This window comes from Myxocyprinus asiaticus, chromosome 11 (genome assembly GCF_019703515.2).
Source record: "Myxocyprinus asiaticus isolate MX2 ecotype Aquarium Trade chromosome 11, UBuf_Myxa_2, whole genome shotgun sequence".
In the NCBI taxonomy this organism is placed as follows: Eukaryota; Metazoa; Chordata; class Actinopteri; order Cypriniformes; family Catostomidae; genus Myxocyprinus; species Myxocyprinus asiaticus.
Window position 1 is genome coordinate 48,394,054 of NC_059354.1, and position 16,637 is coordinate 48,410,690.

Below are 16,637 nucleotides of genomic sequence, written 5' to 3' on the forward strand. Positions count from 1 at the left end.
GATACTGAATTTTTGGAAATGACAAACATCCATTCCAAATTCAGAGACTCTCCGTCAGGTCTGGCCCTCGTGAACTCTAAACAGAGCCTTGCGACTCTATCCAGACAGGAATCAGGACCCACTGACAGTCTCACAAACAGCCGGACTCATTCCAAATCCCAGCTTCCAATTCAGCACACTTCCCCTCCAGACACGCCGCTCAAGAGTGTCACATCAGAAACTGTAGACCTCAACAGACCTCTGTCAGATCCTGGACTCCTAAAGGAAAAGCACTGACTCTACAGTTTATATCAGAACGGGAAAGTCGAGGAGAAAGCACCAAAACGAAACGGGCATTGGCCAAAGCTTTGATTAATGCTAATGCAGCTTAAGATTCTCCACTGGCTTCCTCTGTGATGTCACTTCCTTCTCCTACAATAAGAGAAAGATCTGATTAGCCTATCTGGAATATTGTAGATGGCTTGAACCACACACTTCCATTTTTAGGAAGTTCATCACTGAGAGACAGAGGCCTATGAGGCTGTCTTCTCCACACACTTCCTCTGTGTGTTCTGCCCACCTTTACAATGATTTAAGACTCAGGGTATTGTTTGGGATTAATCACACACACACACACACACACACACACACACACACACACACTTACTAGTTAAATATCTTCCCTGTTACATCATTATGTTTCAAAATTATAATAATGCTATTTTAAACTTCCAATTGCAGAAAACTTTGCCATCACATTCTGTGGACTCAAAGTCTGAAACCACAAGCGAAAATGTTTATATTTAGCGTTTTAGTAAATTGTCTCCCCATTTTGCTTTAATAGCATACACTCGAGCTGGCGTGCAAAAAAAAAAAAAAAAACCTGATGATCATGATATCCAGCATGATTTGAGAATTTTCCAGAGAGCATCTTGTGTGATTTAATGGAAGCAGGGAAATCTGACTGTCTGTAGAAAAAGTGTCATAGCTTTTCTTGATTTTAAAATCCTAAAACTTTATTTTCAGGTTTCTCTTTCTGAGACTTTGGTCTCAGACTTTTAGACCCCACTGTACATATCAAAAGACTGATATGTTTGCAAATGGCATGTTTACTATTCAAAGTCAAATTTTCTGCAAGAGGAAACAACTAACTGCCATGTACATACATTAAATCCCCCTGTTTAAGTCCTCATCATGGTAAAGAGATTTTAAAACTGTAGTTGCATGTTTACTGCAACATATTGGAAAGCAGGTGTAGTGTTGGCATGCTCCAGAATGAATCACTGAAAATGCACTCTTCTATGACTGACTTTGTTTATTTGCAGTCATGCTAGCTTGAATCAAACTCTGCATGGCATAAAACTTACATTTCTCAAATTCTTTGCAAGCATTGGTGTATATTTAGGTTTTTGAGCCAATTCAATTCTGGTTAGGTTCAACATGATCTCAGAGGAAATCGAAAAGTTGGCTTCAAAAGTTCACGTACGCTGAAATCAACCCCATTCTGCCCAAGATTTGTGATACACCACTGTTTGCAAGGTGCATTTTAGTATGTAGCTATATAGATATGCATATTTATACATAGAATACTACGTTTATCCAACTGTTTTTAGCTATGATACAAGTCACTGGGAAAAAATGAAATAATAAAATGTCATTTAAGGTATTGAGACAAAAAAATAAAAAATAAATAAATAAATAATTTCTAAATATTTAGACTAGAGAAGCTTCTGTCTCAAACCATGCTAGTAATAATAACACACTGGATTTACACACTCATAAAAACACAACTCTAAAGGTTTGACTTGCAGATTTATGTTGCAACGACTGTAGAATTCAATGTCTGTCTAATATTATAAAAACTTTGTTATAAAACCTTAAAATAGTTTAATAATAATAACATTTGATAGGTTTTAACATTTCTAATGGGATATTTTTGTAACTGCTTAACTTCTCTGTAACTTTAGTATATAATTTTAAATATGTATTTATTTATTTATTTATTCCACTAAAATGGGAGATTTGTATGTGCAATAAACACAAATTAAATTAACCTTTCAATTTTAATGAATATTTTGCTGCTTGCATTGAAACAGACAAATACAGTCTTGATTTGAGACCTTTTATTTCGTTTTATTTTATATGTCACTGTAAAATGCAATATTTTGGATTACAAGAAATTATTTATCATGCAGATTTTTTTTCTTTTAATTTCTGCATAAAGGGATAGTATCTGCACTTTATTTTAAAACAAAAGATTCCAAACCTGTAACCTTGTGTGCGCATGAGTGTATGTTTGTTTTTGTTTTTTGTTTTTTTGTTTTTTTATTTATTGATTTAATTGTGTGTATGTGTGTGTGTGTGTGTGTCTTCATAATTATCACATACTGGAAAATATCAGAGGTGGCTTTTCTATTAGGATATATATTGAAAACTGTTAACACAGCAAATGTTTGCACGTAACCTCCAAACAGATAGAACATGTTCACTTTTTTATCCCAGCAGTTGGATTTACACTTGGAGTTATATAGTTTGCACTGTATAGTTTCTACACCACAATACTCTACAGGTGTTTTGAATGTGTCTGCTACTTAAAGATTTATATAAATCTGATGCAATTGCTTTAGGCAGTTACTTTGACAAATTGTATAAATAAGTATATAAATAAAAGGAATGCATATCAGTTTTGTGGTCTGTCTTCTTGTTGATGCTGTAACTTGAATTTGAATCCATTTCTTCAGAGAAAGGCAATACAAAATAAAAGCAATGCACCTGAGTGCACATGACGGAGGGTGCGTTAAATTAAATGAAATTATTACATTTAATTTAATTAAATATGAGAGTAGAAAAATTTTAGTGATGTTATTCTCAAATAAATAAATGAAGTGAGTGAAACAATTTTTTTTAAAATAAAACATTGCTAAGGTAAAACAAAACAAAAAACATCCAGCCCAAGGCGGTTAGCTGGTCTCCCAGCCTGGCCAAGCTCATTAGCCTTGTCTGTTTTGATTGTTTTAGAGGGGTTTGGTGCACTTGTCAACTGGTCAGGCTGGGAGACCAGCTGCCCAACCAGGTAAACCAGCTAAACACCACATTTGCAACCATGTTGCAAAAAACCACTTTATACCAACTAAGACCAGGAAACGACCTTATGCTGGATGAAGGTTTTTTGTTTTTTCGAGCATGGAACACATTTATTTATTATTTTTTGCACGCACACACACACACATATATATAAAGGGTTGAGAGGGTTACTTTAGAAATGTATTCCACTACAGATTACAGAATACGTGCTGTAAAATGTAATTTGTAACATATTCCGTTAGATTACTCAAGGTCAGTAATGTAATCTAAATACTTTGGATTACTTCTTCAGCACCGGTAGATTTTTTCACTTGTTTTGACTATAAAAACTCTGCCAGTACAGTAAGACAAAATACACATGTTAAAAATACATTCTCTGAAAAACCGAAATATCTTATGCAGTGTTGTTTCTAAAACAAGATCAATCTAATTTATTTTGTTTTAAGGATTTTTAGATATTTTTACAGGAAAACAATACAAAAATTATTATCAAGAATATGATTTTTGCCCTAATTTCAAAGGTCTTACTAGAAAAAAATTAATTATGATCCAACGTGAATTTTCTTGATAAAAAAAATAAAATATGATCGTGTCTGGTAACGTGCATGTAAAATGGATAGAAATAGCATTAGCTTAGCGTAAAGCTGACAATTTACACAAGGTTTATTTCTATTTCTTCTGCTCCAAATTTACTTCAAACTTACTTCTCTGTCTGCTCGTATGAATGTAACACATCATAAGAAAGTGTTTCACCGCTGTTCAAATGCACTTTGGATCGCATCATTTATATGTATAAATGTTTTCCATCTGAAAGGACTAAATATTAAATGAAACAAATGACAATAAAATGCAAAGTAATCTCTTCAGTAATCTAAATACTTTTTGAATGTAACTGTATTCTAATTACAAATTATTTAAACTGTAACTGTAGTGGAATACAGTTACTTATATTTTGTATTTTAAATACGTAATCCTGTTACATGTATTCCGTTACTTCCCAACCCTGTGTATGTGTATATATATATATATATATATATACACTGATCAGCCACAATATTAAAACCTGCCTAAAATTGTGTAGGTCCCCCTCGTGCCGCCAAAACAGTGCCAAGCCACATCTCAGAATAGCAGTCTGACATGATATTCTTCTTACCACAATTATACAGAGAGGTTATCTGAGTTACTGTAGACTTTGTCAGTTTGAAACAGTCTGGCCATTCTCTGCTGACCCCTCTCATCAACAAGGCATTTCTATCCACAGAACTGTCGCTCACTGGATGTTTTTTGTTTTTGGCACCATTCGGAGTAAATTCTAGAGACTGTTGTGCGTGAAAATCCCAGAAATACTCAAACCAGGCCATCTGGCACCAACAATCATCCATGCGATTATCTAATCAGCCAATCATGTGGCAGCAGTGCAGTGCATAAAATCATGCATATACGGGTCAGTAGCTTCCGTTAATGTTCACATCAACCATCAGAATGGGGAAAAAATGTGATCTCAGTGATTTGGACCGTGGCATGATTGTTGGTGCCAGACGAGCTGGTTTGAGTATTTCTGGGATTTTCACACACAACAGTCTCTAGAATTTACTCCGAATGGTGCCAAAAACAAAATAACATCCAGTGAGCGGCAGTTCTGTGGACAGAAACACCTTGTTGATGAGAGAGGTCAACAGAGAATGGCCAGACTGGTTTGAACTGACAAAGTCTACGGTAACTCAGATAACCACTCTGTACAATTGTGGTAAGAAGAATATCATGTCAGATTGCTATTCTGAGATGCGGGTTGGCGCTGTTTTGGCGGCACGAGGGGGACCTACACAATATTAGGCAGGTGGTTTTAATGTTGTGGCTGATCGGTGTATATGTAAAGGCCTATATATATATATATATATATATATATATATATATAAAGTGAAAAATTTGTGTTGATAATAAAATAAATAATAATAAATACTAATATATGTGTTGAATATAAAATCAATTTTGAATGCTTATAGGCCTACTACAAATAGGAAATACACACACACACACACACATATATATATATATATATATATGTGTGTGTGTGTGTGTGTGTGTGTATAATGTATTTATATGACAGTAGCCTAAATAAATTTCTGCTTTATTATAAAAAATATCTTTATTGTATAATTAATAAAATATACACACTGTATATCATTTATTATTTACATTTATTTATAGGAAATATTCATTCGAAGTAATATAGGCTAAGAACATAATACGACACGAAATAGGAGTGATTACGTTTGAAAACCGAGCGGAGAATCGAAACCGAAAGTAAGTTGTAAAACTGAACACGGATCCATTCATTCATGTGTAGTTACCGGTGATCGGTGAATGCCGACAGTCTCTAGTCCTTTAGCGATATCTAACCTAGTCTTATCTAAAGAAATGAGCTGTGATCAAGACGACGCGACGCTTCATGTTCTTGACTGCTTCAGAGACCGACTGCGGCAACTGATCCCAGTCGAACCGCTTCTCGACCTGTTGAAGCAGCGAATCAACGCCAGGTTACGCAAGGACCGCAATATAAGCGCGGTTTCGGTTCTCATTGATGAGGTTATTAATACTCACAATGCCTATAAAGGCTGGTCGAGGGAACTGATCACAGCACTGGAAACGGTTGGATACAAACATGCAGCAAATTATGTGGAGAACAACCCACCGGATCCATCAGAAGAAGCCGAGAATGACAGCTGTGTTCGGCTCATTGATCTGATGCGCTTGACTCTGTTCAATATGAAAACACGTGACATGTGTGTGCACTGCTGCTCACTGGGGCTCTTAACACAGGAGGACCAGGCCTACATATACAGGCCTAAACATATGCTTATTATATGAACACATCGACTCTTTAACTATGACAGTGTCAACAGATGCTATATAACAGCAAAGCTTATAGTAAAAGTGTTCTAGAATTTTATAGCACAGAATGCAGAATAAGGGGCCGTTCACACTGAACGCGCTTTTGTGTCTGCACTGTTTTTCAAGTGTTTCTATATGTAAACGTGCTAGAGTCTTGACACATAAAACAGCGATACGCGGCGCTTCTAACTATGTTTACATTAAAACAAACAAACAAACAGCAACAATAAAGAGGCGGACGGACGCATGTACATGTTCGGTGTGAACGCCCCCTAAAAGAGTACGATCAGTTTATATCATGTAATAACCATTATGGCCAGCAGAGAGCGTAATAAACCAAACAGATTCACAATGTAAGGCCCCTGAGTTTCACATGCTTATTTTAGGGATTTTCTTTGATAATGCCTTTCCAAATGATTATGTGTTATTCCCACTATTCAGTACAATTTAATGACCCCATCATATATTTATTGATACATTGGATAAAACTTACAATTAAATTTCCATCACGATTACAGATGATAATCATATTGGTTTTCTATCGTCACCCTAGCACAATTAAGTGAACATAGGAGTAAATTGGAAATAATGGAAACACTTTACAACAAAGTTCTGTTTGTTAACATTAGTAAATGCATTAAACTTTATTTTTTGGAGTTATAGCCTTCCACGTTACTTTAGCCTTATATGCATATCTATATATATATATATATATATATATATATATATATATATATATATATATATATATATATATATATATATATATATATATATATATATATATATATATGCACATATACTCCATTTGGAGTAAATTCTAGAGACTGTTGTGTGTGAAAGTCCCAGGAGATCAGCAGTTACAGAAATACTCAAACCAGCCCATCTGGCACCAACAATCATGCCGCGGTCCAAATCACTGAGATTAAATTTTTTCCCCATTCTGATGGTTGATGTGAACATTAACTGAAGCTCCTGACCTGTATCTGCATGGTTTTATGCACTGCACTGCTGCCACATGATTGGCTGATTAGATAATCGCTTGGATGATTGTTGGTGCCAGATGGGCTGGTTTGAGTATTTCTGTAACTGCTGATCTCCTGGGATTTTCACACTCAACAGTCTCTAGAATTTACTCCGAATGGTGCCAAAAACAAAAAACATCAAATGAGCAGCAGTTCTGTGGACGGAAATGCCTTGTTGATGAGAAAGGTCAACAGAGAATGGTGAAAATCACTTGTGAAAAATGTTGCATAGTGAGGATGTCTTCAAAAATAATGCCATAAATAGTTTTCATTTATCACTTAATATCATACAAAGTCCAGTAAACATAAAAAAAGCTATATAATAACATACAAATAATAACATACAATGTACAGTATACAATACACACAATATAGAATACACATTATACAATAAAAAATAGTGTATATAGTATATATAAAATGTACAGTAGGTTGTATTGTACTGTATTGACATTCAGGCTGTCGGTTCATAGTCAGTTGCCAGTGTGTTGTTAAGAGAGAATATGATTTATGACAGTCCAGTGTGAGATAATAAGATTAATAAAGTGCAGTGCTGATGTATATTGATCGTGAGAGATCAAGAGTTCAGAAGTCTGATTGCTTGGGTGAAGAAGCTGTCATGAAGTCGGCTGGTGCGGGTCCTGATGCTACGATACCGCCTGCCTGATGGTAGCAGTGAGAGCAGCCCATGGCTCGGGTGGCTGGAGTCTCTGATGATCCTCTGAGCTTTTTTCACACACCGCCTGGTATATATGTCCTGGAGGGAAGCTCCGATGATGTGTCTGGCAGTTCACACAACCCTTTGCAAGGCTTTGCGGTTGTGGGCGGTGCTATTGCCGTACCAGGCGGAGATGCAGCCAGTCAGGATGCTCTCTACAGTGCTGGTGTAGAACCGTGTGAGGATGTGGTGGTTCATTCCAAACTTCCTCAGCTGTCTCAGGAAGAAGAGGCGCTGGTGAGCCTTCTTCACAACAGCCTCAGTGTGGACAGACCATGCGAGTTCCTCAGTGATGTGGACACCGAGGAACTTGAAGCTGCTGATTCTCTCCACTGGTGCTCCATTGATGGTGATGGGACTGTGTTCTCTGTCTTTTCTCCTGAAGTCCACCACAAGCTCCTTGGTCTTGCTAACATTGAGGGAGAGGTTGTGTTCCTAGACACAGTTTTTCTTGGTTGCTGGCAGATAGGATGTTTCAAGCTTCTTGAAGAATTCTCCACAGTTCTTCTATCTATTTAGGCTGTCTCAATTGCTTCTGTCTCTTTATATAATCTCAGACTGACACGATGTTCAGTGGGGGGCTTTGTGGGGGCCATGACATCTGTTGCAGGGCTCCCTGTTCTTCTATTCTAATATTTTCTATTTGCAAAAGTAATGTATGGGAGTCTAACATTTATATTTCCTATTGACAATAAAAATATATTTTTATTGTTTAATTTTGAAAAGTGTATAGGGTCTTTAGTGGCCCGAGATACATGTATGTAATAGTGTCGCAATACATATTTCCACTTCTATAAATCTTATTTTTATAATTTGTTCATATCTATTTAAGTGTACTATCACAGGATATCTATTTCTTTATTCCAAGACAAATGAGTGCCATATTCATAAAAACTATCACTATATCATGTCGATTTTTCTGCACAAAGGTGGTGAATTATCATTATTCCATATGCGTGTACACATACATATTATACATGTTATTTGTTACTCCAGGTGGCACTGATGTTTCAGTGATTGACTTGATTTATATTTGACATAACTATTTGACGAAGAAGCAACGTGGAACTATAGCAAGTGTAACACATGAACAGTATGTTATGTCTGTTGACATTTGCATGTACTACTGAAATTATGCAAGTTGTACATCTATGTAGACTCAATAAGTGCCTGAGAAAATACATACAGTATGTGTAACTTACTGTGAAGCTTATGTGTTAGGTGTAGGCGTTGGACAGCTAGTTACATCTCATAACATTTCAGCGTGGAAGTAATGAATCCTATTCTATCATTTGTTGCATCATCTCTTTGATATATATATATATATAGTAAAAAAATAAAACACCAAAGTATAACTAAAATATAACCATATTTATTTTCTATTTTCTGTCTGGGCATTTTATAGATCCCTATATAATAGATAAAAGTGCCAGATTGCTAAAGACTGAGATATGAAATTATGTAATAAATAAATAAATAATGCTCATGCGATTTAGGGTTAAACATTTACAGTTGTTCATTAATGTTTTAAAACAGCTTTTAATGTTAAAATATATGAGTATGGAATTAACATTAACATTGGTTAACTAATTCTGGTTAAAGAATACAACCTCATTGCAGTGTCAATAGGGTATCCACTACTTTGGTTTTGCCATATTTTTCCATGCCTCTGTGTGTTATGCGTTAACTTGTAAAATAAAAAGATTTTTAGTCAAAGATTTTTAGCTCTGTAGGTTCATACAATGGGTGAATGGGTACCAAGATTTTGAAGCTCCAAAAACACTTAAAAGTAGCATAAAATTAATCCATATAATTCCAGTGATCAAATAAATGTCTTCAGAAGTGTTATGATATGTGTGGGTGAGAAACAGATCAATATTTAGGTAATTTTTTTACTATAAATCTCCACTTTCACTTTCACATTCTTCTTCTTGTGTTTTTGGCGATTTGCATTCTTTGTGCATATCGCCCCCTACTGGGCAGGGAGGATAATTTTGATAAAAAGGACTTAAATATTTATCTTTTTCTCACCCACATTTATTATATTGCTTCAGAAGACATGGATTAAACCAGTGGAGTTTTACAGATTACTTTTATGCTGCCTTTATGCTTTTTGGAGCTTAAACATTTTGGTCACCATTCACTTGCAGTGTGAGGACATACAGAGCTGAGATATTCTTCTAAAAATCTTCATTTGTGTTCTGCAGAAGAAAAAAGGTGAGAGTGGTGAGATAATTGAGAGAATTTTCATTTTGGGGTGAACTATCCCTTTAAGTATGTTCAACATGATACACATTCACTCAAAAAAATAACTCTTTGGCTGAACTTGATTCAGTCATGGAAAGTGGTTCCACATGTTTGAAATGAGTTTACTTATTGCCATGTAATTTCTTAAAAATTAAATACTTAGAGGGAACATAACTGAATCAATTGAACCCAACAAACTTTAACATGTCAAAATAACTTAAATGAAAGTCTTCTGTGATATGCTAGCTAGTGACGGGAATTGTTAATATGCTAAACACATGCTGGTGGGAAGCACTACTGAGCGCAATTTGGTCACAATGCTATAGTTAACGCAGCAATTGCTGAATGGATCAAGCAAAATTTAAAATATCTAAAATGTACTGGTCCTCAACCAAGGCTCAAGCTCCACTCTTCACCATGATGGTAATCCCCAAAACTACAACAAAACAGAAATCGGTAGCACTTTATTTTACAGTAATGTTCTACATTTACGTACTATATAATTACAACAACTACAGGAATTACTAGGTACTAACCCTAAACCTAACCTTAACCCTAATCTAACCCATATTAAGTACATGTAGTTACCTAGTATTACTCAATAATTTCTTGGGTAAGTACACTGTAAGTATACTGAAAGTACTCGTGCTGTAAAATAAAGTGCAACCCAGCAGTTCTTCTATATCTCAACATAACAAAACAGCAAACACTAACAAGTCTCCCCCTTTATATTCATTTTGCTCAAGTTAAAGTTTTAGCTGAATCGAGTAAAACTGACGATAGTGAAAGTACATTTTTGTTGAGTGTTCTTGCAGTGTGTTGGCCAAACATTTGCATCTGCATTTGCATACTTGTGTAGAGGATGTTTCTGGCCTAAGATATATGCACAGAGGTGCCACAACTAACAGCAGTGCATGTGTTCTCTTTCAGAGGTCGACATGTACAAAGAGGGAGAGGAGGAAGAGGAGGGAGATCTCGCAGAGGACGTTGATCAGTCAGGTACAGTTACAGTACAGTTTTGACTGTCGACATAAAGTCGGGTCCAGTTTGCAGCTTACTTTGGCCAAGAACTGCCCACTTAGACAGGAATAAAAAAAACCCTCATGTTGTTCCAAATCCAAGACTTTCTTATGCGATACACAAAAACAACTAAATGCATGTGTAATTCTAAGGAGCATTTAAACCTTTATGGAGCATTTTTTTCAGAATAAAGTTTTAACCAGATAATTTCCATAATCGCTGATGTGGATATAAATGTGGTCAACTTTAAAAGACGGATAGATGAGCTCCGACGTGAAATCATCACTTCAGGTTAGGAATTTAACATTGAATTTACATTCATAAGGTTTACACTTTAGAAATATTGGCTGCACAGATTCATACATTCTTTGTAATTTTGTATGTCTATTTAAAATATCGCTTTATCCTTGTGTCTCTTGGATAATCAGTCATGCAAATATTTTTTTATATTATTTGGATGAATCCGCTATTCGTTTTGAAGTCATTATTCGTGCCTTTCCGAATAAGGTATTCGGCTTCGGGCACATCCCTAATAATAAGTATCCCTAATTATACCTTTTTGTGTTTTCACAGTGTTGTTTTTACAGTTGTTTAGAATGACTTTTGAGCTGTTTCCATCACTTTGTGATTGTCCAAGAGAGAGATGGATTACATCGACGCTCGTTTGCTCTTCCTTGCATTCCCGGATGTCATCCTCGAATTTTGCCACCTGAACACAACCAGAATATTTAGACCTGAATTTCACAACCTGAAATCCACCACTTGAATAATAAATACTTGAATTTCATAACCTGAATTTTTTTTTTAGGTGAATTCACACCAAATTTTTTCAAATATTTAAAATTAACAGCAACATTTTTCGATAACATCAATTTACACTCAGTCTTTTTTCAAGATCATTTCAATTCAGGATCTGGTGATATAATTCTGACGCCATAAAGAATCCTAAATCAATGAAGGACATCAGCTGAGGAAGTGTGTCACGTGTTACTTCTGTCTTTTGGAGCATGCAATGCCAATTATGGGCAGATTAACATCTACACATGCTGTACGAAGCTGAGCTTCAATCGCATTATCTAGGTCTGTTAGTGTGACTTCACAAAAACCAGACTGGTATGATTTCAGTCTGACTAAAGCTTTCACTGTACATAACATTTTAAAAAGATGCATTATTGTTTTTGTTCAACTGAAATTGAACTTTTTAAGGGCACATAAACTGAGCACAAGACTAGTAAAATGCACATTTATTTAGTTAAAACACAAGCTGTTTATCTATTGGATTCAGAGTGTTTGAGAGGGAGTTGTGGATCTCTTCAGTGACCCTTAATCATTCACAATACATTGAGAATATGTTCCAAATGCTCACAGAAGAGTTCGGAGAACAGCCAGTCTTCTCGATTGCAAACACATGCTATTAAAGACATTTAAAGTCACAAGGAATAAAAATGACAAAACAGATCTTTCTTTGTTTCAGTAGAGAACAGTGAGATTTAATGGAGAGAAGACTGAAACTTTTGATGATCTCTGGAGAAAAAGACTCCTCAAATGTCTACTGAAGAGATTCAGAAGAGATCTTAAAAAAAGAAAAAAATTAACTAAATACATGTGTAACGGGAGCCAGCTAGTACGTGCTGTGAAGTGTGTAAACCTCACTCCACTGGCCTCAAGAAGTGCACTAGAGACTGATGCTAGAGACTGTAGCCTTTAGCCTCCTTGTTCTGAGCAGATCGAGGACCGGTTACACATGTTCTCGCATAGGGCTTGACAATAACTTTTTGGCTCACCAGCCACTGTGGCTAGTGGTATTCCAAAGTCACTAGCCACTCAGCGTTTTCACTAGCCAAATCCCCCGCCCCACAAAAAGGGGTAAAAGTGACTGGTGACTGTAACTGCATGCATTTGTTTGTACATTTTATTTGAACAAGAATAATATGAGTTCAGCAGGACACAGGCCTAATAATTTAAGTCATATTTAGAATATCTGAAGGCAAACATGACCAGTTAGAAGAAGAGTAGGATAGAACAGAAGGAACACTTTGTCAATATTTGTTTTTTCCATTTGTCCATGTAAGTCCAGATTTTAACCCCTTTATCCCCTTTATCCATTCTAAATTGTGCTTGCAGTTTGAGAGATTCGACTTCCTCCATAAAGAGCTTTATACTAGAACATTCTCTGTAGAAATCAATCAAGTGGGTCTCCAACAGTCACCACAATATTGAGTGAAGCCCAATTGAATCAGGCAAGTTTCGCTCTGTGCTGTCCCGGAGCTCAGGCGATCTTACCTCTGGAGCACACTGATGTGCGCTGCAGCGGTTCGCACGAAAGTGCACTTCATTCACCCACACAAATATGCATGTAAGTTATGAGAGTCATATTTAGTGCTTATAAAACGCTGAACGCGAGATGCAGTAGTGCCTGCAGCTGCACTGTGAGTACCATAAGCACTCCAACTGACCTGAGAAACAGTTTCTCTCAGAATATTTCATCAGTCATGAAGTGTGTCTCGTATTTCTTTTGGATGTTTAAAAGAACTAGTGATGCCCAATTTGCAAATTAATAGTTCTTTTGAGTCAGTTCTTTTCAGTGAATTGGCCAAACGGGCTTGCAAAACGGTCTGAATCGATTCAAATCATTCTGAATCATTTAGAGTGGTTTCTCACACAGTAAAACAGTATCAGGATACATTTCACTGTGTTTTAGCATCCTTCACGGGAGCGCAGCATTTTTAGATGCCGTGTCAAGTTAAAAAGAACTTCAACTGATAAAAACGCATCTCGAGACACCTGCGTTCTGCTCTATTTGTTGTGTTGCGATTTGCTTTTTCTAGCACAAGAATGTTTCTACCCGCATTTGGCGGATGGGCGGATGTTAATGTCAAGTCCTGTTCTTACGTGAACACACGAGCCACTTTGAAAGACCATCTCTCATGGAGGACATGAAGATTTTTGTATAAACTACCCCTTTAGTAATCCTTATTCAGTAATTGTGAACAAATGAAAAAGTCAAATGCAGTGGTCAAAATGTGAGGGAACCTTGAAATTAGCAACTCCATTTGAACTGAAATAACTCCACATAACCCTCTTGTAATATAGTTATTAAAATTAACCCTACTTTAATACTGGTCATGCCTTTGAATGTACAGTTTTTATCACATCATACAATAAGTTATTTGCCAGTTCACCACTTGAAGAGGAAGACACTTTATCTCTTCACTCTTTGACTCTTCAGCTTCTATGTCGTTTCGATTCTTTTATAAAAATCCTTATATGACCCCTTATCCACAACTGTCTCTGTCAGCAATTAACTCACAGGAAATTATTTTCAGAGTTATTATTATAAAGGGAAAGAATGGAAATGAATATCCAAGTTGTGTCACATTCTTAGTGGTTCTGTTATAGCTCTCAACCACACAACTTTCCCCTATCACATCCCCCCAAGAAAGTGCTAAATCACCCTCACTGCCAGAAAAAATATTCCCATTTGCAGAGCAGCGAAGACGCATTTTCCAGACCAAGGTCTGCTGCTAGTATAAAATAGCTTTTGTGTGCATAGCGAAGTGATCTCACTTCGGTATATATATAGCTCTGGAAAAAATTAAGAGACCACTGCAAAATTATCAGTTTCTCTGGATTTACTATTTATAGGTATGTGTTTGAATAAAATGAAAATCCTCCAACTGGTTGTCTAATGGTTAGATGGAGACCTGGAGAGGCCTTCAAGCCACAGTGTCTCGTATCCACTGTGAAATTTGGTGGAGTATCAGTGATGATCTGGGGGTGCTTCAGCAAGGCTGGAATCGGGCAGATTCGTCTTTGTTAAGGAAGCATGAATCAAGCCAAGTACAAGGTTATCCTGGAAGAAAACTTGCTTCCTTCTGTTCTGACAATGTTCCCCAACTCTGAGGATTGGTTTTTCCAACAGGACAATGCTTCATGCCGCACAGCCAGGTCAATCAAGGTGTGGATGGAAGACCACTGGATCAAGACCCTGTCATGGCCAGCCCAATCTCCAGACTTGAATCCCATTGAAAACCTCTGGAATGTGATCAAGAGGAAGATGGATGGCCACAAGCCATCAAACAAAGCCAAGCTGCTTGAATTTTCACACCAGGAGTGGCATAAAGTCACCCAACATCAATGTGAAAGAATGGTAGAGAGCATGCCATGATGCATGAAAGCTGTGATTGAAAATCAGGGTTATTCCACCAAAATATTGATTTCTGAACTCTTCCCAAGTTAACACATTAGTATTGTGTTGTTTAAAAATGAATATTTTTATATTGTTTAAATATTAATTTTAGATTAACATCTACACATGCTGAACGAAGCTGAGCTTCAAATCGCATTATCTAGGTCTATTAGTGCGACTTCGCAAAAATCAGACTGGTATGATTTCAGTCCAACTATGCTATCCAAATTAATTGTATTATTCTATATGCTTAGTGTATGTCAACAATGTTCTCATTTGTTTTCATTTTTATTCCTCCAAAAGGATTACAGTAGGAGAAACATCTGAGAGAATGTTTATACTTGAAAGAAACATAACTGAGAAATTAAAGGAATAGTTCACCCCAAAATGAAAATTCTGTCATCAGTTACTCACCCTGTTACAAAACTGTGCGACTTTCGTTCATGGAAAATAAGATGTAGGACACAATGTCAGTCTCAGTCACCATTCATATTCATTGTATGAACAAATGTTGACTGAGGCTGATAGTCTGTCATCGTACATGTAAAAAAAAAAAAAAAAAAAAAAAGAATTTCCCTTTAAGTCGCCTAAATTATGAAAGAGCAACTTCTGAGCAATAAAAAAGTTCCTCTGGAACATATCTCGATATGTTACTTGCATATGAACTAACAGACTAAACAAATTTAATTTAAATACTGGCAGAGCACCTCCCCGAGTTACCGAGTTATTTGAATAAATGAAAAAAGCTACTTCACCTGATGAGTTAAATTCTCATCTCCCAAAAGCTCTGTCTGTTTTTCTAGGGTAATTGTACCAGGATACACAGAGTTAACCCATATTGAATCAGACTGGCAATTTAAGTATAACGAGTTTATAAATTTAAGTATAACAATTTAAGAGTTTACAGTCCATTTATACAGTAGCACAGAAGCAGACTTGCACAATTACAGTTGGTAACTTCATAAACAGTGTTATTATAGTCATAGTAGGGACAAAGAAAACACAGCTGTAGTTGCAAATGTTTAACTGTCTAATTGCAGGATCACGATTTATGGACTGGAACCTGACCTCTCTGTTTCTCCTGCTCTCTTGTCGTCTCAGTGAGTAAGCGGGACATTGTTTCACATGGCTATCAGATGGAGGTGGTGAGACTGGCTCTAGAGGGCAGGAGCATCATCGTCTGCCTCCCAACAGGAAGTGGGAAAACCAGGGTTGCCGTGTACATCACTAAGAAACATTTGAAGAGGAGAAGGCGTATGGGACAACCTGGGAAAGTTGTTGTTCTGGTTAACAAGGTCCTGCACTGCCATCAAAGAAAAAGTATATGTCTAAATGTAAAGAATTTGGACTTTTGAACTTTTAACACAAACTTTTAAAACTTAAAATGTAACAAGTTTGGTAAATGGCAAAGCAACTACATTTAACAGCAAAGTCTCATGATGACTCAACACGTAGAATTTCAAATCAATACAATACAGGCATC

At 36.3% G+C, this 16,637-nt stretch overlaps 1 protein-coding gene and 1 pseudogene across 1 annotated transcript in view; both read left to right on the forward strand.

Annotated features, from left to right (window-relative positions):
- The window catches only part of LOC127448221 (potassium voltage-gated channel subfamily H member 7-like), a 134,087-nt gene extending 131,439 nt beyond the window's left edge, over positions 1-2,648 (forward strand). Inside the window, exon 15 of the mRNA XM_051710596.1 lies at positions 1-2,648. Coding sequence (XP_051566556.1) covers positions 1-276 — 276 coding nt within the window. The 3' untranslated portion in view covers positions 277-2,648.
- Positions 2,649-5,286: 2,638 nt separating this feature from the next.
- LOC127448044 (interferon-induced helicase C domain-containing protein 1-like) overlaps positions 5,287-16,637 on the forward strand; it is a 43,947-nt pseudogene continuing 32,596 nt past the window's right edge.